General features: G+C 37.9%; 1 protein-coding gene across 4 annotated transcripts in view; it reads left to right on the forward strand.

The window, feature by feature from the left end:
* The window catches only part of LOC110991576 (ecdysone receptor), a 78,595-nt gene that overhangs the window by 47,562 nt on the left and 5,225 nt on the right, over positions 1-25,808 (forward strand). For 2 of the 4 annotated variants that reach the window (XM_022256973.2, XM_022256974.2), the window contains exons 1-2: positions 11,018-11,688; positions 25,554-25,724. In XM_022256973.2, the coding sequence (XP_022112665.1) occupies positions 11,376-11,688; positions 25,554-25,724 (484 nt within the window). In that variant the 5' untranslated portion in view covers positions 11,018-11,375. Of the gene's footprint in view, positions 1-11,017; positions 11,689-25,553; positions 25,725-25,808 lie in introns of those variants that run through there. The other 2 variants (XM_022256975.2, XM_022256976.2) reach the window with 1 other exon arrangement.

Below are 25,808 nucleotides of genomic sequence, written 5' to 3' on the forward strand. Positions count from 1 at the left end.
ATTGCGGATAACCTTCTAAGAACATTCTAGAATTTGAGATTTTTCTGTTCCGCGGTGACGTCATACAACACTATAAAAACTATAAAACAGCAGATTTTTAAACTTCAGCAGTGGCTCAACTGAAAGATATTGTCCATAAAAAGGCAAATAAGAATGTTTAATGTTAAAGGTGTGTTTTAATTAGTGTTGTCTTTCATTATCTGCATTTGTTCGAGACAAAGTGCATCAACCTGTTATAGGACAGGTCTGAGATCATTTAAAATATTCCAACTGACCGCAACTCGTTTCGTTTTCTTGGGAATACTTTTTATGTTTTCAAATGAAAACCCACTAAGCCTAGCCTTCTAGATAGCCAGGAGGGCTGCTACTCTTTGTTATAAGAACAAACTTCGTGGCGTTCGTTTATCCTCAAGAGGTAATATTGACTCTACATAACTTCAAAGCAAAGAGCGGGACCGATGTTGACTCTGTTCGGTTTAGAAGCTGATCATTTTAATTTATTTTTAATTGTTTTTTCCTCAACACCTGAGGAGATATTGAAATATTGTAACGCTACACATGCTAAGGGCTGACTGTTAATGTTAATGACATTCGCATTATGCTAGCAGTTACGATTTACAACTTAAAGATTCATACAGTGTACACTGATTTTTTAAAATAATCACGTGGTGTTATCAATTAAAAACAATTCTAAAGGATGTCCTACTAACATAAAAAAAATATTTGCAATATTTAGTTGATAAAACAAGGGATAAACAGTTACATATTTTTAATGAAATACTCAACGTTGTAAATAGACCTGCAAACTTATTATAAATGCTGTGCAGGTGGCAGGCACAGGCAGTTGTCACATTGTTGCCTGAATGCTATGACCTTTGCATAAGAATACAGTTGGCTTTTATCTAGTATCTACTGACTGACCATAGAGGCACTAATTAGTAACTTCATAAACTTTATTTATTTTATTATCCTCATAACAACGTAACAGATGTCAGTCAGATGCCAATATTTTAATAACCATATATAAATACCAACAGTTTAACAATAGTAAAGGCCGGCAACGCACTCGCGAATCATCTGGCAGAGTGAGAGTCCACGGAGAGCGGTGTCACTTAGCATCAGCCTGGTTCGCACACAGTATAAAAAAATGTTTGTTCGTGTTTTCCTTATTATGGATACTACTTATTATTTATTTTCTAAGTCATTACTTTAATAAGTGAATGTACCTGCAAATGATATGGATTTTATTCATTCGCTAATAATTAACAGATGCGATAATAAATTAAAGTTGTGGTGGATATTTTGCGTCGTAGAGAACCTCAAACCGCCCACAATAATTTGTTTTGTGGCTAGTGAGCCATTGTAAGCAATTTTTTGTTAGTCTCAAATGTTTGGTGTGACGTACCTCATGAGCTAGTTAGGTCGATTGTAAAAAACCTCGAGAATAAATCGAATCACGTACCGATCGACTTTTTTGCAAAATTTTGTGTATCTAATACTCTGTAGATGAGGTTTATAAATGATGTCTTCGAATTTCATTGTTCTCAATCTTGAATCGTTAATTGCATGCTATAGTGTGTATTTTTTATGAAACAAACACAGAATCTACAGAAGCGTTTCCAAAAATTCGTTCAAACCTTTATTACTAAAGCCGGTGTGGTGTGAAAATAATCGTCTGTGAAATTGCGAGTGCGGTATGAAATAGAGTTTATCAGATTCCAGCGATGTGCCCGAGATAGCGCAAGTGGACCAAGGGCGAGCCGCGATAATGCAAGGCTGCCCTACTATGCACTGACTGTTGCCTACAAATCGATACCACCGTATACCGATTACGCCTCTAAACTGTTCTATTCATTTATCGTAGGTTTTGGTCTATTCGTTTTGATTCTCTGTAATATAATGATGAAACCAAATTGTTGCATGGCCTCACGGTCTGTTCGAAGGTTCGATAAGTGAACATTGATGATGAAGAGCGACATTTTTAATTTTACCATTTGCTCGTGATATTGTAAACTACAATTTACAATAATAAATCATTGCTGACTAAGACAGACTTTGAAGTATCACTTAATCTAAGCAGCCTAAAACAAGAAGGCCATACGATAACAGCGAATGCATTGTTTAATTTTAAAAGGCCATTTGATAAGCCTGGCCTCGTGAACACGGAAGAAACGGGTCAATACTACCGTTTTGTAAAATCATGATTATCCGTTACATATTCATGTTTTATACAAATATGTCGCCCACAGTCTCAAGGTTGGCTCAAGATAACACGATAACTTTAGGGTTACAGGCGTCTTTTGTAAGACACATTTGAGATATTTACAGATGTCTAGACGGGATTATGCTACAAACAGTTACTCGCTCTTTGACGGCGATTTTATGGGGAGTTAGTATACTAAGAATTCTAACGAAACCTAAACGTTACAAAACAATGATTGATTATTTATTAAAATGTACTGTCTAATTGAAATACTTGTTTTAGATACAAATGACCCGTTGGAATATAGGTCTACAAACAGCAGGGCGTAAACTAACTTGATAGAATAATGTGTTTGCAACCTTGTCCCCGTTCGGTGACCCAGTTGCATGTCCTGGAGGATGCTCTCTTACTAACACGCTTTTGAGCCAATTACGTGAGTTAAAAGTGTTTGAAAGGGGTCTCATAAAGTGCCCTAGCTCTATTAATATTCCTTTCGCAATAGTTGAACATAATTGCAATGTGTATGCTCGCGTTTCTTCAACCTATATGTTACTAAACTGATAGCTAGCACTAGTCAAATTACGGCAATCACGAACCAAACACATACAAACGCAAAGGTTAACGACGAAAACTAAGCCCCTTTGCTTAAAATGGGAGTCATGTATGAGCTAATTGCATTGATAAAGTGACGCACGCGCGCTGCAGTGGATGCAGTGCCCTGAGTCAGGCGTGGTTAGGTCAAGGCTAGAAGATCTGCCCTGATCCGATGACCCGCTTCTGAGTACCCAATTGTAACTGACCGTTTTATAGATACCGAAGGTTATCTGTAAAATATATAACAGTCGTTTAACAGATTTTCGTTATATTTACCTCGGTTAAAGGAACAAATATTAGAATTATTCGAAAATATACATATCAGATTTGCGTCTTCGTTAACAACTTTTACATTAACGATTCTCTTCTGGAATTTGGACTTTCGTGACAACTGCACGTAACATTACCGATCTGTTTCGGCCGAATTGTTAATCTAAAGGTTGGTATGCGTTACGTAACAGCATTATCGAGTTTCAAGGGCACTCTGATATGCAGGACATGGCGTTGGTGCTTTTTACTTTAATAGACACGCATTCCACAGATAAATAATGATTTCCACTAAATGTCTACGGCCACCTGTGCCTTGTGAAAAAACGGTATGAATTGGGTCTGTTTTTATATTTCTGAATAGTTTGTGATATATCTACGACTTATGTACACTTTTTAATGGGGTTCTGAAAAGACTAACAGAACGTAGAGCTGGTTGATTGATAGATCATAATCACTTCCGTCAACTCAGGAATGTGGAGTATTTTACTGTAAAAGAATTACAGCTTTTTGGACTCTTACAATACAATGGCTGAAAGATATTTTATAATATATGTTATATTGGGTATTTTAATGAACAATAATATTGAGTATACATTACAAACATTAACTGGATAAAAAATACAGTTATAATGAAAGGTTTAAATTTTAAATTATAAGGATATATTCCGTTTCTCAATAAAAAGCTAGAGTATAAAAAACAGCAGATGCAATTACACAGGCACTGGTGGCCGTTGAAATGTCAAACACATTCAAGTCAGTTAAATTACCTTACATTATAATGTATGCTATAAACTGACTTTACAGTTTAAACACGCCACAATATTTATTGCAGGTAGACGTGAGACAAGATGAAGAATCTTAAAAATGCCGCTTACAATATAAGCTTTCTTAAGCTCCGCATCCTTCTCGGCTCAAAGGAACTTATCTTTAATCGAAAACAAAAACAAAACACTTATTTCACGGTCATCGTTTATATCTTGATACAATGAGAAGGAATCGACTGTCGGAAATGATTTACAAGAGTTGATTAAAGGGCAGAATCGCGTTCGCAGCATTGTAACGTGATTGGAACGCAATTCTTGGGCGAAATCAATTAAACTCAAGGGCTTTACGGTTAAGCCAAACGAGAGCTGTTAGTGCCCTGAATTAAATTAAAATCTTTAGCTGTTTGCCCGCCGTCATGATGCATTGCTCTACACACATTTCACTAGAAATATATTTTGAAATGCGTGTAGGAAATAGCGTGGATAGTTTTACGAGAGGTGGCAGTAAAACTCGTGCATTATACCCGTGCTCCCATTGGCAATGCTTGCAATACGACTTTTATTCCTAGCGTGAACAATAGCCGAGTCGCCAGCGCAGCCAGTTTTGTTGCTCGCAGTGCGATCACAGCTACGAGTTACGACGCTATAAATTTAATACACTAAGACGTGCCCGTGACCCGAGAGGCGTTCAGTTGCCGGTCTAAGTAACACGATCTATGTATTTACACTGAACTATTTTTACTCCGTGTCCAACAAAGGCCACCAACCCGTGCGCGAACGTGCCTATGAAATGTTTATTGTCTGACATCCTCATAAGTGCACTAATTGCACTACACAATTTTCGCTTCAAACTTGTAATCTTTACTTTGGCATCTGTCCAGCGTCACATCTAGGACACACGTTCTGAGCCGTCAGTCGAGAAACCGTTGTTGGCAATCTTCTTAAAAGGCAATGCGGAATTCGCACTATTAGAATCGGGCAATAAATATTTGCGGGCTCCTCGAGGAAGGTTATTTTATCAGTCTCGGTGAACATTTAAAATCGTCTTCAAGGCAACCTCATATTAGCACATGTGTCATACAGCGCTCGTCGTGCTCAATTGTGTAAATAAAATCTCGGGCCATTCAGTCAAGTACATGTTTTATGTTATACTTTGCTGTTGCACCACTCGCCACTTATTAACATTTCCAGGTATAGCTGGAACTAATGTTTATGTTAAAAATAAGTGAAGGCCTCCTTCTCATCTTGATGTGTAATAGCATATTGGTGATTATTGGCCATGACCGTGACTAGCAATTAGATAGAATTATCTTCAATTTATCCCACCATTAATGTCTTCTCAGGTTAGGTCTGATATAAAGGACTTACGGTATACTGCTTGGAAGTCAGGACTCGCATTGACCAGTACAAGATGAACAATTAGTAAAAAGAGATAAGTACGTTGCTTTTTTACTCCCAAATATCAGAAGCGTGACGTAATTGTTGATACATTACAAATAGTAATTAATGATATCCTAGAAACTGCCTTTATGATCTGCACATGACAATGGAGTAGCATCTGTATACCTAATTGCTGTTCTAAAAAAAACTGTGATCGCGCTAAAGCCCACATGTTTGTTGAAATAAGAATACATTATTATATTTTAATTGCAAAGTTGGCAATGGTGTGGGAGACGACGCAAGCTGTCAATCTTATCTATAAAAACCTGCAGAACAGTATTTTGGCAAAAGAACTCTCGCTGGAGTCAACGGCTTCTGTGACAGCGGACACGGCTCATGTTAAAGAAATAAATTGCTATTTTATTTAAAACGGACAAAAAATTTTCATCTACGTATTGTTCTGCTGTGATCGAGAAAAATTTGTTCGCCCACACTCCTAATTCTATTCCATCAATCTGCTCTTAGCGTTCCCCAAACCAACACTTATAAATCATCGATAAATAATTTAATTCTAATTGACATGATTTATGAATTAAATACTCTCTCTCTCTATCTTAAGTATACTACGGACCAAACCTACATTAAATTGAAATTGAAGCCGAATGTAGCAGCTGCACTGACAATTGGAATTGTGTGTGCCCATGGGCGGCGGTATCACTTAAAATCAGACGAGCCCCGTTTCCCCATGTGACATAAACTATATTATAAGTTTATGTCATTACTAATACGTTCATTACATACAAGAGTACAAATCGTACGGAATCCGACGATTCCGGATTCAATTTGTTTTCAAATTATTAATGCCAGGCCAAAGACCTCAGAGATTTAAATATTTTCTTTTTAATTTTGGCTTAAACTAATTATATGTTGAATATAAATATATGACAAAATGTTACAAAACCTGATATTCGGCAAGAATAGATGTAGCTTATTCGTAATAAAAACATTATATTAAGCTTTGTACTATCTTCCCCTTTTACCTTTGATTACCGTTATGTGTTCCGTATGCGTATGAGTCAAGCAGTTTTTCTGTGAGGAACAACTTATGGCGCTCAGCAAGAATGAGATCATATGGAATACTGCTCACAACTCTGGAGCAGTGCCCCCAAATACCAGTTTTTTCCTTTTGACCAAATTAAGCGGAGGGCTGGTCGAAATGTCCAATTCCGATGTATTAGTGATCGCCTTGATTCTATATATCTCCATCCACTTTATACAAAGTGTACTTCGGGGAGTGTAGAGGAGTGAGAGAATGAAACGAGGCACGTTTCATCACCGCACGAGCCGTAATAATTCAATTTCACCCGCAGGACCATCATGGGTGTCCACGGGCTGCGGTGACTGCCCGTATAGCGGCCTTTTGTTCGTTTGCGGGGGACAAACGAGTCCTTGACTTACAAAATAAGTGATAACCTAAACTTCATAGTATCATTTACCAATGTTTAAAATATATTGTATAATTCAAACGAATATCGAGTTTAACTTAGATTTTACCATATTCGTTCGAGTAATCGGGTCTCGGATAGTTGTGTCATCGTTTTGCAGCGAGGACAATGCGTTATGCAACCAATGCACTTTATGCATCTATATTCAACTCACGCACAAACAACGGTCGACGCAGCATTGCTTTGACCTACTTAAGTCCTGTGAATACAATTCGATATTTTAATTAGCGAATTTCTTCAGCTAAAAGGATGTGGGTTTTTAGGGATTATGATGACTTGACCAAATCAGCTTCTCGAAACTGGTGACTAATCGGCGAGATGAAAAAATTGCTTATCATTGTAAGGTTCATGAAGCACTAACAATTATTCAATTTGCCGACTATGTCCTTCACAAGTCTATATTCTTATTTGATATTACCGCATCTTTTCAAATAAATGTTCTCGCACTCGTAGTTCTTGGTTGGTTGGTTGTGGCATCTTTAGTTCATGCATTTGTATGCAACCTAAATTGAGTGGGAATTGACCAGGACTTTAGACATTTCCCACATTACAGCCAAATCCCGATTAGACTGCCACATCCTTCAGACGCAGTCATATCACTTACGTGTTACAACCATCTAAGTTACATCAAATACTACGCAGCTAAGCTAAAAGTAACTCTAAAACACAAGGAACAAGATTCAATATTCTGTACTTTCGGAATCAGCTAGAAATGTGCAATTCGTTGCAGGCGAAAGTAAAACTAAAGTTGCACACTAGAGAGGCTACCTTCTCCTAGCACAGGCCTAGCCTAAGCATTACATAATCGGCCGTGTGACTGAATAAAACGGTAACATGGTTTCACGCAACTGACATCAGTAATTGTCAAGTGCATGGAAGTCAACGGACAGGATTATTACATTGAGTATGCAACAGATGCTTCGCAGCCTTGACTTCCTCGAGCGATACCACATCGTAGAGGTAGCCCGTACATATCATCGGAGTGTCCAATATCCTGCCAATAGTGTCAATATAGATTGACTATAGGCACAGGTACTGTGCCGTGAAAGGAGTGACAAGCGTGTTGTCAAACGCTTTTTTCGATGAAGAGGTTTGCACCAGGAGCGTAACGAATGTTGGAGGCATGTTATGTGGTTATTTAAGGCGATGCAGCCGGCGTGTCAACTCCGCTATTATCTTTTAATACCATCGACTTCATTATTCGCTTTATTTTTTTGCGACGGCATCGAGGCGCGGCGACACGGGTTTGATAACCTGGAGACCTTGGTCTTAATTGCGCTTCAGCAGACCATTCCGCCGAGCCACTTTTTATACGACTGCATCGCTAGGAACTACATAAGCCGTCCGACTTCAAATGATATATAATACGAGCAGACCGAAACCGGTCACAGGCACACTAAAAATAGCCGTGTAACCACAAGATCGCTGTACCGAGAAAGCTAGTCATAGCAATTCTTTACAGATTCGCTTGATAAATTGACATTCTCTTCCAATTTAACAAAGGCAACGCATAGATGAATATCAGTTTCGATAATATTGTATGATAACTTTAATTAAATATTTTGTTTCAGGTAAGAACCCGCCTGACATAATTGCAGTCCTACAATTACAATTATAATGCCCTTCAGCATACTAGGAGGTAAGTTCTGGTTTAGCGCAAAAGTAACTTAACTTATTGATTTTTTCGTGTAATGGGAGGCTCACCTGATGTAAAGCGACGTTACATTGCCGGAAGGCTGTGGCCGACTTTTAATAATAGGTACGAATTCTTGAAGGACCTTAAGTCGAATTGGTCCAGAAATACCTCAGTTGGCAGCTGGTTCCACAAGGTAGTGGTGGGCGGGAAACACGGCCTTGCCAAAACTGCCTTAAGACGTTCAGTTGTTGAACGATGTATGTCGAGATGATACGGATGGTATTTTTGTTTTTATAGAACAGGGGGCAGGAAGCTCACCTGATGTTAAGTGATACCGCCGCCCATGAACACTCAATGCACTCGCGCTCTGGGTCTCGCGAGTGCGTTGCCGGCCTTTTAAGAATTGGTACGCTCTTTTCTTGAAGGACCCTAAGTCGAATTGGGTCGGAAATACTACAGTGGGCAGCTGGTTCCACAAAGTGGTGGTGCGCGGCAAAAACTGCCTTGAAAAACGCTCGATTGTAGAACAGCGGACGTCGAGGTGATACGGGTGGAATGTCGTATTCTGCCTTAACGTCCGAACTTGAAACTCTGCTGCAGGTATTAGTCCGAACAACTCCTCTGAACAATTCATGCTAAATGCGGTAAAAGATGCAGAGACACCCCATCTATCGTTGTATTTAATATAATTATAACACAATATATATAACACACAAACATATACATGGACATTGGAGGATCGCATTCTTAATTTAATGATTTAACATAACTAACTTTTGCAGTGGCTGATGGACGTAATTATGTTGTAAATGGAAACCGGTATAATCTAGGACCCAATTATGGCTTTTATGTCCTTCAGTAGACAATCGCGATAACTTCAAAGTGATGACTTTTAAGTATTGTAGAGGAGGGAGAGGGGGGGGTAACTTTAAGTGCACGCACGACTGACTAACCTCACGACTTCAACATTATCTGTAAAGGCGACAAAAAATGTTTATTTTAAGTTATCACGGCCCTGTTTAAGAATTGAGACGGTTCTATTCACTGCTTTCAATTACAAAAGTAAGAATTAAATTAATGTTTTGTTAATGTTGGTTTGTACTTGAAACAGGATCTTTGAGCTACAACTGCGTATTCGTGGTGAAAAGTGGATTGAAGTTGTCCTTAAAAATGGCAATTGCATGAGTAGTACAGACATTGTGTAGTTGGTATTCTAGGTAATAACTTAGTTTACATAGCTCATTCACACAAATTTCAAACGATTGTTTCTGGAATTCTCTAAATTTGATAATGTTTGTAAACTTTTGTAAACTTAGAATATTTTTAGAGAATTATAATGTTAGCAGGTAAGCACTTATGCTATGAAGCAAAGATACTTCCAAAACATTCAGGTCAATGAACGTGTGAACACGTGATGATGACGAACTTCCATCCAAGTCGAACCGAATTTTGCTCGCGTCATCCAGTCTTATCTAATAAGTTATTTTACCTAACCAAATTAATAACATGGCCACCAAATCTGGGGAGACCTAAATTTTCTTATCTATGACCTTTCTGTCTTAAAATAGAAAATAATAACAATAACTTTTCCATTAGACGACAGCGATGAATAAAGGTTTCTTTGAAAATACACTTATTTGGGATACAGAGTATCCACTTTAGTTAGTGGGCTTTTAGAGCTTCAATAATATATCAATTTAGGTGTTTGTGTCTGTTTTGATTGAGCATTGCAGCCGCTTATTATCGCTTTTCAACTCTACATAATATTGGTGCTCGGTTCTCGCTTGGTTATGGCGTTAAAGGCTTATTACACCACGCGATATTCAGACAGTCTTATTAAGATTCAGCCTAGTGTAATAAGAGTTAGCCAGTTAGCCTGTCTAATTAGACCGACCGAATGGGTTCGGCGGTGCTTACTGGCTTACTTGCTGAATATCGTGTAGTGTAATAAGACTTAGCACGCTAAATCATTCAGTCAGCGCGCGGCAGTCGCAGAGCAAAGACGTTTGTACATGTTTGTTTTCTGTGGCCGCGTGCACCATGGCGTGTTCGCAAGAAAAAAAAGTACTTTGGAATGTTTTTTATTTTTTATAGATAAAGTTAGCCAACGCTCGACACACTGATACATTGGTAAAAACAAACATGAATCTTAAATTTAGAAAGAAGGTTCGGACAATCAATCTTATTATAGAATATCTTAGCTGCAAACGATGTGTCAATAAATTTAATTAATTTTCTGCGATTCTCTAATGACAACATACTAAAGTGTGCCAGCCTGGTTCTGTTCTTGATTTGTACCGAGACATGCCATTTTTATTGCCATATTGAATGTATGGAGTATCTATTAAATTACATATAATAATATAAATTACTAATATAACATTTTAATAGTCATTCAAACTCGGCAGCTCCTACTCTAAGGTAGTTTCTTAAGTCACATGGCGACATCCGTCACCGACTACGTACGCTTTGCAAATGAGTAAAAATGAGTTAGCATGCGGTATTCAGTCTAGTGTAATAGCGAGCTTGCTAATTAGATTTTAAGACAGTCTTACTAAGTCAGTCTGAATATCGCATAGTGTAATAAGCCTCTTAGCGGGGGCATTAAGGGGCGCGCGGGGCTGTGACGTCACAGTCGACCGTGGCAGTGAGTAGTGAGAGCGGCCGCGTCGTTGTTCGCTTCGCTCGTACTCCGTTGACGACGGTCGCGCGCGCGCAACGTGTTTTTATTTGTATTTTGCGTTCCCGATAAGTTACTCCTTTGGCTCTACCAACAGTCGAACTCGTGTGACTTTCCTCTTGCTTGTAAATTACAAAAAGTTGTTCCGTTCGAGGCTTTCTGTCTTGTAAGACTTAAAACTGGCTTGTGTGAGAAATTTGTTTCGGTCTCAGCGCGCCGGTTCTTAGTGGTTGATAGAGCGTTTAGATTGTTTTTTAGTGCGACTAAAAGTGAAGTGTTGGACATACGGAGAATGTCCGTCGGTGGTCGTGATTACAGGAGCGACTGATGCGTTTCAGTCGTCATGAGACGCCGCTGGTCTAACAACGGAGGATTCCCGTTGCGTATGCTCGAGGAGAGCTCATCTGAAGTTACTTCTTCATCTGCTCTGGGTCTATCGGCGGCTATGGTTATGTCCCCGGAATCGCTCGCCTCTCCTGAGTATGGGCTCGAGCTTTGGGGTTACGACGATGGAATTAGCTATAACGCGACACAATCCCTGCTGGGCACACATTGCACAATGCAGCAGCAGCAACCTCAAACACAGCCGTTGCCTTCTATGCCGCTACCGATGCCACCCACGACCCCAAAATCTGAAAATGAATCAATATCGTCAGGTTAGTTTAAAGACAGAAGTTTTTAGCTCGGACACGTTTAAAGATTCTAATGTTTACGTCAAATTTGGCGGTTAAGCGATTCGCTGTTGTCGGGAGAGTAGCGCCGCTGTCTGTCATCGACCTTTGGCCCGGATACCTTGACCGGGCGCCACGGGCCGATGTCTCTTCTACAACATAAACATTATTGCTATAATCTAGTGTTTTGTTGACATAGATAGTTTAAAGGGCCTTCAACGAGATTTACCTGCAATAATTAACTGAACTTCGTTCATATTGGACTTGCTCAATATTAACAAAAAGACACTCTACCGCTTTTTAAAGCTCAATTAAATTTAAAGTCATTGAATGACTTTAATTTAAGTAAGATCAGATCTGAACAATATTATTTAACTTAGTTGTGTTGTAATATAACACCAAAACATTGCCTTTTTCATAACCTCTTTGATAATTAATGATGGTTTCCTATGAGGATTGTTTTGTCGTTTACGTGACTAATCTTAGTAATGACATAGTCTGTGGGCGGCAAGACTAAAAGTGAAAATACGACATCCATATTTATCTAGCCAAAGCGGGCTCAGTATATGATTTTACTGACATACCTACTTACTTTGCCTTTAATGTGAGTTTTGTTAGTGACTTGTCAACAATGTTGCCTATTGATTAGGCATTGACTGCTAAACGTTAAGTTGGAGGAGGAACATTATATATATGTAATTCTTATCGCGACACGCTCAAGGTTACCGTGGAAAATTTAACACCGTCTTTCCGGAAACAGGTTACTGCCAATACGACTAAACCAGCCCTGTATGAACTACGATAAAAGCTAAAAACTTTGTGTTCGACAATTCAATGAAATAATAAGTCTTAATTATGATATTGACAGACAGAACCGCATGAAGACCACATCCTCAAGTGCTTCTAATAAATTAAGAGCCCGAATAGCGCCGCTCTATATATTCATTTTATTGTCCACAAAGTTCTTTGAATCTATAATAATGGTTCGTTTAAATTTGCTATATAGATAATATTCGCCTTGCTTGAAAGTTCCTTATTAACAAACGAAGATGGAAGAAACTGAAATCTTAAATTTTTTAAAGAATTGTTACCAGAATAGTACAATACTTAATCTATCATCAATTCTCTAGGGAGAGGGTGGCGAAGGGTGGCGGGATGAGGGTCTCCCCTCCTATTACCATCAACTGTTGACGAGTTATGAAAGAATTTTCTATATATAGTTCCAAAGAAACCTAATGCCTCCATTTATGTATTCAAGATAAATTACAGCGCGGTAAATAGAATATGAATTTTAAGGTATCTCCTCTCACACATTCGTCTGAAATATGCTTTATCATATTTAATAGAAATGCAAACAGTCCGATCCATTCGAAACATTTTAAAGATAAATGAAAAGGTTGGAATCATCTAAGATAAGTGAAGTCAATTTAAAAGTGTATGCAGTGAGATTCGTCGAAGTCGCCGCTTGTTGGACCGGTTTGAGACCACTTCGGTAGTGAATCGCATCGCTTGACAAGCAATGTCCATGATATATAAATAAAATGAGTGATTAATCCCCAAACCTCAATATCACAATCCATTTTTGACCGTCTGTGATGTATATATTAATCCAAGTATTGAAAAAAGTGTGCCAATAACGAATCGACGGATTGTAATAGCCATCTGTCGATACAAGCTATCCATGGTAGGTCGGATCGGTGTATGTGGATAGACCTTTATATGAAAAAGACAGTTCAACTATGCCAATATCCTATCTTAAGATTTTAACTTACACCAGTTTTTAAAATAATCAAATAGCTATTTGATATGTTTTAAACATAGACATGTATATTTTATTTGGTTTATATTGATTATCAAAGAAGAGATTCCGTCGCCAAAAATGGATTGTCTTCGTAAGGTTTGGTTATGGATGCAGATAGATCGATCTCGATCTCGCTCTGATTCGATTTTGGATAAATTATTGGGTTCGGGCGTTAGAGGCACTTTTATTCTATATCGATAAGGTGCCTGTGATTATAATTAAAACAAGACAAGCCAGTCTAAATATAAAATAATAATTAAGAATTACCAATTCTTTCTAAGTAATAACAAAACTGAGAAATCCATAAAGTTCTCTTATAATAAATAAGTAAAGAAAGACTTTCATTTATTTATTATAATTAGTATACATCCTAATTTACCAAGCATTACTCTGATATTAAAAAAATAAAATCGTTTTGCGGATATTCTCTAATGCGCTGCCGTTTTGTAATGTGATGACAATCGCCTTTAGAATTAGACCACGTTTGGTATGATTTTAAATTCTAATTAATAATCATTATTCGCGAAAAGTACGATGATTGTGTAAAACAGACAATGAGGCAAAGCGATTAAATTTTAATAGTAGAAAAATCACATCGTATTTGAATATTCTATTATCTATTTAGTCATTGACCTCTTAAATATTCTTAATTAAATTTTTTCTTCAACTATGATTGATTAACGACTCGAAACGCGATTTAAAAGATTTTCTCGGATTAATTTCACATTATTATATCCTTGCATCTTAATGCCGTTCATACGATGCCTTCATTTATTAGATTATCCCCTTGTTAAGTAACCCGCATAATTCGGAATTTACCTACATCAATAAAAGTTCACGAGAACTAAAAGTATCACAGATAACAACAAGCATGCGGGTGAGCTTATTACGTACTTTTATTCGTTAAAAATCTGTCTTTATAAAACGGAAGTCATGAGAGGAATTTGTGGCGTTCCATTGCTATTCCGCAAACAGACGCAATAACATATTGGACAAGAGACTTGACCAATCACAATGGAACGGAACGCACGATCGTTTCACCCCCATGGCCTTTCACGGCCTTGAATTAAACAACTTCGAAAATCGAATCAAATATGCACCGAGCTCTGTCGTTGGCCGCGCAATCAATTAAGGCGGAATAGTCTTCAACATCTGCTGAAAGTCGTACTTTTGAATAAGTGATGAGATAATTTGTTATTACGGAAAGTCGTAGGGCATTTTCCAGCCCCACGGGCCTCACCTGAGGTGAACGTTTCACGCGCGCGGGGGCGCCAAGGTCACCGCGGTTTTTTGACACGTCCATTTATAACTGGCAACATCATGCAACACTAATTACTCTTACTATATATATGTGGCCGGAAATTATTTGTTTTTGCCTAACAATGTTTCTATTTTACCGCAACGATAGGGTTACGAACCGCCCAAGGCCTTATATTGATTAGAAATATTGAATTGATCGAAAGAAACGCAAAATCCGTAGGGGAAATTACAATAGTTCCGCGGTACCGTTAATGGCCTTAAATATCTACGACGTAGTGCGGTAGACAAGTACTTAGTACCTAAAATATAAATAAATGGTGTGACATGCGATGCCTATCCTGTTACACGAGCTGTGATTGATGATTCCTTAATCATAAGGTTCAGTAACCCCGACGGAGATAGCTTATGACTTCATATATTTTAAATAAAACATATTATGTAAGAGCAATAATATTTCCACGAACATATTATGATAATTTCTAAATAGGACTTGTCGTAATGAAGCTGTTTATTAGCATAGAAATTCGAACAACTTCGCAAGCTTCGACACTAAACATTCCAAATGTTTAGTGTTAGAATAATATTACTAATCTGATCCCCACGAGCAGCTGTCGTATAGAAGGGAACTTTATTAAATAGCGGCGTGATTCTGAACCCTTTGACTGCATAATCTAATAGCTTTGACCCCTTTCAGTATCTGCACACACGGAATTGCCAATAACACTTGGAACCAAAGCCAAAGCTTGCTAAACTTGGCGAGAATTAGTTCAAGAATTAGCCATTGTATTCTTATGCTCGCTTAGGTGTAAATACAACTTACAAGTCGAGTTCATCGACATCCAAAATTAGTCAAACACTTGTTTTTCGCTTTTGTATATCCGGATTCACAATAATTGAAAAAAATCTCCTTATTATAATGTTTATTATAGAGGACATCTTTTAAATAAATCTGATAAACACGATATGGTAGCAGAAGTTGTTAAAAATAGTTAAAAATGATCTAGGAAGGCTCTGGCGGATGTGCGGTCGAGCGGCTGTTTCGCTCGGCTGCGCGCGCGCTGCCATCGCGTCGCTTGTTAGTTCTATTATCTCCCTCGAGCCAGTCTTCGTAACTAGAATGCTTCTATCTTAATACAAATCACTACATTAAAAAATATAATCTTCGGAGACTGCATTTTAGTTCTAAATCTGAATTTCGACAATCGTTCAACGAGGTCATATATTTGGATTGACTACTGAGTGATGAAAATTCCTACAGTTTGGAGGCGCAAAAATCTTAATGTTTTTCGCGACACATTGTTTGCTCTTAAACTTATTTGCCTCCATGGACGTGATTCGAATACGCTGTGGTTTCTTTAGTTGCCTGATTTACTTTGAATTCTTTTGATTATTCGACAAATGAATACTAATAATATTAGATTTTTCTATTTATCCGGAATGAACATATAACTTCTGAAACTTATTTAACTGAGATTTTGATTTCCGATTCTTTCAAACACTATTTAACGAATCGATGTTCGTCTAACAGTTTTTATTTCGTGATCATCTAATGATTTTATTTATCTTTTGGAGAACATCTGCTATGATGTTTACAAAGCGGGTATTGTTAAGAGCCTCTGCGTCGGGTCCGGAATTAAATGTACATTGATCTAAATCATTTAACGGATTCACTAACAGAACGCTTAATTGTCGTTCGGATTGCCATTATTCCAAGTTTGGGGCCAAGAAATGTGGCACTTGACCGGTTTCGATTATTACAAGTCACACGTTTTGCCAAGAGAGAAACCTGTTGTCGAATTTCTTATACGAACAACTCAAATTGTAATTTGACTAAGTAATAACTTGCTTCTAAACTGGTTTCTATAAATAGCAATCATTTCTCGTCTATAAAATATAGGTGCTACAATGCATGGTAATGTTTTCGATTAGACATGCACCTTTGCACCATTTACCTAGAGATAAATATATACAGTAAGATAAGATTAATTATTATGATTTAACATTTCGGCAACAGTAATTACTTAAACAGCTAAATTTGGCACTTGAAGCTAAATTCATCACTAAGCATAAATGTAAAGAACGAAGTGTGAATAAATAAATAAGAGTCAATAAGAATGTTATGTAAGTATAGATAACTTAGACGATTGTATCCTGCCACCAGCCGCTTCTTCCTAATATTGATAGGTTTCCTTAAAATGACATTAAAATTCAGCGAGTTTGAGATGCGTGAATTATGTCACTAGGAAAGAACAATTGAAGAGGAAATACACCAGCAGAATAACATGCGAAGGCAGATCACGTACTTCCCGGTGCACAACAAATATATTTATGATTGTATAACTTTGTATTATTCTATTTTACATGAGATACAGGTTTTAATCGAGAAAGGGCATAGTCACATTTACACATTTATTTATTTTTTATATCATTCCACTTGGTCAATTAAAAATATATGTTTGTCCTATGCTAACTTTAATGTTCATAAAAAAGGGGCTTGAACTTTTAACTAAATCAATACTAAATATATTTATTTACAAAAGAAACGTATTGACTTTACAGTGCAACCAGCGGCCTTGTCACTAAGGAGCAATCTCTATAACAAGTTTTTACATAACATAAGCAATATAAAATCGAAGGCTACCATGAGTAATGTCTGCAGACATTATATGTATTAAATTGTATATCATGTAGCCGCCCCCGCACGAATGTCCTCGGACGTATTAAACCTCCTTGAGACCTATATTGTCCCGGAATGTTTCCTGTGGGTGGCTTTGAGTTTTCTTATTTTTAATGAGATCTTTGCATAAGTGCACATGTAATATTTTGAATTGAATTGTCAAAAAACGTTTTCAATAGGTATCCAATACCACGAATCATTTATATTCATTTTATATCACAATTTAAGAATATTTTATCAAAATGTCTTATATTAAGTAATTTAATGGCGAACCAACCATTTATCAAACATCAAACAAAACATTTGGCAAAAATAATTGTCTGTCTGAAATTTCAAATATTTGCAAATTTGTTTAAACTTTTCTTGTCAATTAAGCTTATTTTCATATTAATAACGTAATTTAATGGTGTTATCGAATAAATTATTATTATCCGGCACAGATGTTGAATAGTTCTGCACATTCATATTATGTCTCTATGTGCTTCTGACTGTTTAAATAACATTCCAGATACATATCATTTCGATTTATTTAGAATAACGCTTGTTCGGCATTTCTGGTGTTCGCCTTGTTTATCGTAAAAACTGCAGTATACGCGTACTCATTTCAAAGTTATTTTGCATTTGTAAAACAATTAGCAAGTATAATGTCAGTATATTTGTGTGGCATGCATTAAAGCTGACTGATAATTTAGATTTGGCCTTGATCGTTGTGCATCGCTGCACAGCGCGTTGGCATTCACCTTATCGTGTGTTGAACTGGTGTATCTCATGAACAGACCACCCCTAAAATCGGCTGCAGCCCGGCTCATTTTAAAAGCATCCTCACGTCTTCAATTGCAAGATTATACGTGCATATACACTTTGGACGAATAATATCTGGTCGATGTTTAAAATCTTTAAATATATGCGTGACGAATACATTCCTGTGTTACTGTGTGAGTGCTTATATACGAGCCAGTAGTCAAGGTCGACAATGTCATTGTACGGAGAGACGCTATTCACACATCGACAAGCTGCATTCTTTGTGTGCAGTTGAGCTATTGAAGTAATCTTATCATATAGGTCACCTTATTTTGTATAACTAACGTCAGTACACAACACGACATATTATATTAATAGGTACCGTTTTCTGTTTCTTGTATCTATGTAATCTTAGTATTCACTAATATTCTATGAACTTATATGTTGCGCTAAAGTATCGTTTTATAATAATGATACATTATCTAACACCAATGTATTAAGAATATTATGTAGGTATAACAAAAGTTGCGAGGTCTCTTAGAGAACTAAAAGTAAGCAGATAGAATCGTTCCGTTTCAACGTTTTCTTGGCTTCCCCGATGTTTGATGTGTTCCCAAAATAGATAAAGCTGAAAACATCAATGGCCGTACGATATGCAGGCTCGAACCGCTTTGCATCTCACTGACGCAGTCAGTTGTTTATAGTGCTACCGCTTTAGGTTATTAACTTTGGGGTCACAGACACGCCGAACGAGACGGTTTGATACCTGCACCTAAGAGTCAAGTGGCAACCGTCGGGTGAACGTGAACGAAGCGACAATGACCCCCTTTGCCGCCCCAGCCGTTTATGCAACGACTCTATCTAGGTGACTCTCGGATTGAGCGAGGCCGAGCCCGAAGGAAAAATTGTTATCGTGCACTTTTTATCTAATGCTACGATATCAGCGTCACATATGGGGTCAACGTTCGAGGCACCACGTGTTTTCTTACGCAACGCATCGAAAATTAACCAATTTCTGCGTCTTTGAGAAAGTTAGATGATGCCAAAGCTCCAGTGAAAGTGAAATCTCATAACGAGTCGCTGATTTTATCACAAGTTCAATTGCTGCACACTTGTTTTGTTAATATTGTCTTACATTGTCGACGAGAATTTAAATGAATGCCAGGCGTACGTCGAGCGTTTAGTACTTATCCATCATTCAATTGTCTTCTGATGGCTAATAACTCAATTATAATAATGGCCGAGTCAAACTTCAATTGCTACATTGAAATCGAAGAAATCACCGAGGCACTGCAATTTACTCAGTGCTAAATTCTGTGACTTAAATAAAATAAGAAACAACTAGCGAGCATCGTTCTATAAAAAAGACGATACATTCTTTGTTTTAGTCTTTCAATTGCTTTGTTTATTTTATAGAGGTGTAAAAGTAAAACATAAAAGCGATGGATGTTGCTGCATATCTATTTATATCTGGTCCGGCCGTAAACAGCCTGCTATTGGGAACCGGTCAGCCGCGACGGAGGAATGCCATTCCTCTCGCTTCTTCTTAAAAGAAACTAATTTCAGAACAACGTACATCGCTGAATATGTAACAGGCGAGGAATTCACTTCCATCGCTCTACGTGTGCGCTGAGCAATGTAACAAACTCTATTCGATACGTGAGACGTTAGCGTGCTAACAATGTTTAGCGATTGCTGCCAATAAAATCCATTTTCAGCGCAGGAATTTACTTTGAATTTAGAAATGCAATGATTGACGACGTTAGAATCATTATGGCTTATTTCAAGATTATATTACGGTTAGATATATATAATATATAATATTATATCTTAATTGCAAGAAACACTTTTGAATAAAGTATAAATTGCGGAAAACTTATCTTTTATCGGCATTTAAATTTGTCGTTAGATAAGAGGTAATTATTATAATATTTCGCTCAAAAGATTTTACGTACAATTTCTTAAAAGTGATCAAACAGAATAGTTTACAACACTTATAAAAACAATATATTGTATATTTTAAATCCTTAAAAGACTACTTGAAGTCATTACTGTTTGTATAGCAAACAGTTGATCCCTTTGTAAGGGTGTATAAAAATGGTGTGTATTGAACGCGTTTAGTTCCCGCTCCGTCATTGCCTGATCATCGATCATACTGACATCACTTGTTAATGTTAACAGCTAAACCGACGTGGTACCAGACACCAGTTACCAATCGAAATCATTTTCTCTATAATACAACTGTACTCGATACATTTCGTGGCCAACAACATGGCGTACACAAAAATGATAATATTTTAAAATTAAATATTAAGATGCTAAAAGAGAGAGACATCTGCCATGGCTTACTTTATTGAATTACTAGATTATTTAAATGTTGCTTTTTTGAATATTGAATTATGTAACCGGATCTATTTTAATCTACGTATTGATGAATGAAGCGTCTGACGGCATGAAATTGTCACTGCGGCGACCTTACGACGCGCGTGGGCCGAGTCCGTGACACAGTTCACGAGATGGGCCATCGGGCATTTATTTCTGTCTCCATACGTAAACCCTTAATTATCACTGGATTGTACACACACAAGTGCAATTATTTGATATAGAGGTCGCTATTCCCGCATCCCTTTCGGTACTACCGAACAAACTATAAAGTATTGCACAATATAACTTCAGGTCGTGATCGATCATGAGATCCATGACTTGCTATTTCGTTCGTGCTCGATGCTTCATGTTTCGTTTTTTACGTTGGTTGTCGTCGAAGTTTTTGCTGGTTGCAATCTGGTCACGCGGCAAAGAGGCCCAGCCGGTATGGTCGCTTCGATTTGTGGTCTTATTTATTCAAAGCCTTTCCTTTTTATCTCTTAAATCAATTAAAACCAGCATGATTTTCCTAAAACGTTCCCATTATGGAGACACGCAAAGATCGCGTGACATTTAAAAACGGTTTTAATTATCCCCCCGTACCGTGCACATACCGATGTTCTCATTTCATTGAATGACTGTTTTCGACAAATACCGGCCAATGTCACGCTGATAAGCTATGGAATCAAACAAATCGTAATCTAATCACAAGCCAGTCGGTGAGATTCGTGGCAAATAAAGAGATTCTTTGTCAGCGTCGATTTTCATTTGACTTATCGCGTCTGATAGGCGGTCAATGACTCCAAATCATCCCGGATTGTACTTTTAGGTATTAAGTATTTCGTATTTAATTGATAATTCAAAGGCCATTGGTATGCTGACTTCGCTAATCAGGCAACACATCGGTTGTTATTTCAGACAATACTCTCGACCTACTTCCACCAATCCGTTTTCCTCGTTGAGGTTAAACGTGTCCTATCGTGTGTTAATGACCTAAAAATACATTATTTTCGTATACAACTTGTATTAAATTATAAGGAGATATGCAATAGAGAGACAATATCGAATCGGCAGTAGAGAGAGTGTGTTCTGTTATGCAGAACATTGGAATTAGTTTCATGTGGTTCTGGCTGAGTATCGACCCCGCCGACTGTCTCAATTATTAATAAAGAAAATTTATCGTACAAACAAAGAGTCGTTGACCTAATTGGTGAGCTAGTCTTAATTAGCCCTTTATGACGACTCTACGATAAGACGATTACGTCAAGCGAACGCGCCTTGACCTACTTTACCATAAGCTGTCTATTTCATGGAACGAGGTTAATAAACAAACGTTGCGGTTATGAATAACTTTAAATCTTAGGAAACTAGGTGATAAAAGGGTTTATAGGGTGCTCATGAGAAGCATGTTTTTATGCCAAACCTTACGTAAAATAGTTTAATAATCACTAGTTTTCCGTACCAAAACCGTCGTTATAAAAAAATGCAGCTGTTTCTCTGAAGTTTCATGTGCGTTAAACATTGCGGCATCAATTCTAATTATACCTCCCTTCGTCTATTTACTTAACGTACCCATGTTTACTTGAAAAGACCGTGGTAACGTGGGTGCCGGCTGTACTAAATTAGGGAGCAGACAGAGACAAAACACGGAGTAACAATTTAACGCGATGGGAATTCAAAGGCTTGTCGTAATCCAAGTGCCGTCGGCAGTTAGAGATAGTTAACGTAGATAGTTTCGTAGGAATTATTATATATATATAAAGTATCGTTTGCCTATATTTGGCAGTGTTTATCAGCCCGGATGCGTTTCAGTCCGGATGGACGAGCCGGCGGATGTAAACACTTCCACGTGTTAGGCGTCTGTAATGGCGTCTTATTAGGGCCGCCCTCGCTTTGCATCCCCGTTTCCTGGTTCTAATTTTAACACTGTACATATTTTGTTACACGTTGCAATAGAGTGCAACGAGGGAACGAAAACACAACGAGCTAAGTTTCCACATTAGCGTGTGACGTGAAAATGGGCATTTTCACCGCGCGATTTCTATTTCAATCCGTTTTCCCGACGCGTGGAGAAACCGATCGCTCTACTTGCGCCGGCACCGGCCCACATCTCTCGCTAGAAAGTATCGTAGAAAGTAACATTATAAGTCGATCTCCGGCCGAGCGATGCATCATCACGTGTGTATTTTTTATGTTCACTTTTCGTGACGATCATTAACGTTCTCAAATTGATTTTCAGCACTTCCATTTAGCGCTTGCGCTAGGAAATGCTGAATCAGTGAGTTAGTACGAGTCGGTCGCGTAACGTTTACTTTCCCCAAATTTCAATGACGTATGTGAGTAGGTTCGCCTTGTGCAATACCTAAGTTTGGGTAACTTTCACTGGCTAGTGAGCGCTTACGCGTTTCGCCTGCGAAGTGATTGCGTAGCCCGATTCTCCAGGTCACAGAGAAAGTTGAGTATTGTTCAATCGGTGCCACTCAGCAGTATTTAAGTTTCTATTAAATGTGTCTGCGCGAATGAAAAATTCAGCATTTTCGGGTCTCTGTTTTAGAAGTATGTACATTGTTTTTAACTAACGGTTCAACTTTACTAGACTGTTGACTAAAGTTCATTTACCATTTTAGTTCAGTTGAATCTTTCTCACGAGGCCATTTAAAATAAAATTATAATAATATCGTGTCGGTAATAGCGAAATAACAGGAACTACTTAAGTGTCGACATGTAGCTAGATAATATTTATTTGGGCCCGTTTAATTGAATGAAATATGTAAATTCAAGTAATTTGCATTTTATCACATTACGCGTGACATAATAGGAATGCTGTTTTTAAGCTGACAAAACATTTCCTTAAAAATTAAAAAAAATTTGTATTTATTCAAAGGCTCTAAATAAGCTATTAACTTTAAAAACACAAATAAAGGGTGCTTTTATCGACCAATTGCAATACCTTGTCCGTTGCGCCATTGTCGGCCGAGGTAAATCTCGCCTAATACATTGCAAGTGACGGCTTTACCATGTTAGGCATTAGATGAGACTTAAAGAATGAAAAAGTCGAATCGCGTGAGAGGAAAAACTAGTTATTATTAGTTGGGAATCGCGAGCTTCGAGCTCTGATGGTATCATAAATAAGAAGGCGAGCGAAGCTAGAAGCGGCACGGGGCAGGGGAGAGAGGGGCAACGTAAGAGTCAAGGCCGCACGCTGCCCCCGGTCGACGCTCGCGCCCCACTTGTCTCTCGTCGCGTCATCTCGCTCTAGTGGCCGAGCAGAGCGATACGGTCGGACACCGCCGAAGCTGCACGAACTAGACCTTAGATGCGCCGGCGCACACTGATGACTGAACAGCTGGGACGTAATAACATAACACACTGACTCGGTCATCCGTGCATTCAACTTTTGATTGGCTTTTTTTTTCATGAACAACCTCTGATTGCTAAATCGTTCCTTTAAGTCACTAAATTAACACAGATTGTGTACGATGCCAGACTCTGCATTATTTAATTTATTTGCGTATCCATCTGAGTATATATCTTCACTTCACAAAATATTCACTGTTTTTTTAAATATTATTTGAGGCTCTGATTATATTTTTTACGAAAACAGCAAAAAAGCCTTATTTTTTAAATGATAACAATTTGCGAAAATTGCAACACCTATTGTCAAATTGTAATCGCTTCCAATGTAAGCTACTAATTTTGTCCTCTACGTTATTTTAATTTTGATCGACTTTTACCATCACGATAACTATGCTTAACCTCATTTCATTAAGAGCTGAGAGGAGTAGATGAAATAACAGTTGTTCACCTTCACAAATTAAACCTTTGAATGCTCGTCACCATTGAGGTTTCGTTTCGGAAGGTCGTACTATTGGCATAATTAGTTTCCTAGTCGACAATGGCGATTCGATATAGACCTAAAATAAATTCTTAGGAGTTTGACTGACTTGCATTTAAAACGCTCGATGAAAAAATTCATTTCAAACTTCACAGTGTGCCAATATTATGTGTGCGACGCTAAAATCGTTGATTCGATTGCGAAAAATAAACTCGCTTAGAATAGTTGTTTATTTTTGTGAAAGGCGAGTAAAGCGTTCTGTCAAATGAGTGGCCTCAGCTTTCGTTACCACGTGGGACAGTCGAACTAGTTTTTTGGCAGCAGTATTTCGGTCGGTTGCGCAACTCGGGTACTCGTACAGGCCACCGACCCGCGGCGACTGTAATAACCGCACTCAAAATCATTAGAAATGATTAACCTGCAATTACTCTTAGCACATATGTACAATACGAACAGTCGAAAAAACTATAGCCAATATAAAACTGATTTGACTTGTGTTCACAACGGAACGAGACGTGTGCGGCTTTGATTAGATGACGATCACGCATTCGTTGAGTATTTACACCCAGCATAACATCGTGGCTACGTCATTAGTATGCCGACCGTAGCTCTAACCACCTTTTGTTGGGACAGGAAGCGTCCACCACCGAAAATTAGGTAGGTTACACGACGATGTTTGCTCGAAAACGCATGGGAGTCTTCATTTATTGAAGTGAAACTTCTTTATCGGCGTTAGAAAAAAAATTACCGTCACATTTTTCGGTTACGCGTCACATTATTCCGATACGCGCATCTTTTTCTTGTCTCTACCACGGTTAATTCGAAGAGATTCGAAGCTATTAATAACGAAAATATATAATAACAATAACAGAATTCAAATCAAGATTTTAAGCCTTTTGTTAAACTTTATCTAATTTAACTTTATTTAACCAATTTCTGTAAAGTTGCATATATGTAGTTGCAATTTTCAAAAAATAAAACCATAAAGAAGATTCACTTCTTAAGTGTGTACACTAATAACGCCCACATTAAAAAAAATCAAAACGGGTCTTTTACTATAAGATGTCAAGTTTTCAAGTAGGATTGTGTTTAATTAATGTTTAAGCAGGTGTCTAAATAAAGTAAATAGTACATTTCAACTCGTATTAATGGACATTTTTGTCTTATTCCAGGCAGGGAGGAACTGTCACCGGCATCGAGCATAAATGGCTGCAGCACGGATGGCGATGCACGAAGACAGAAGAAAGGTCCGGCGCCGCGGCAGCAGGAGGAGCTGTGCCTCGTCTGCGGCGACAGAGCCTCGGGGTATCATTACAATGCACTCACGTGCGAAGGCTGTAAAGGTAACTGGAAACCTTGCTTTACCTGCATCGTTTTGTTTACGGGTACTGGGTAACCTCGCTCGTCACTCTGCATTCGTATGAAGC

Source organism: Pieris rapae, chromosome 11 (assembly GCF_905147795.1).
Source record: "Pieris rapae chromosome 11, ilPieRapa1.1, whole genome shotgun sequence".
Lineage (NCBI taxonomy): Eukaryota > Metazoa > Arthropoda > Insecta > Lepidoptera > Pieridae > Pieris > Pieris rapae.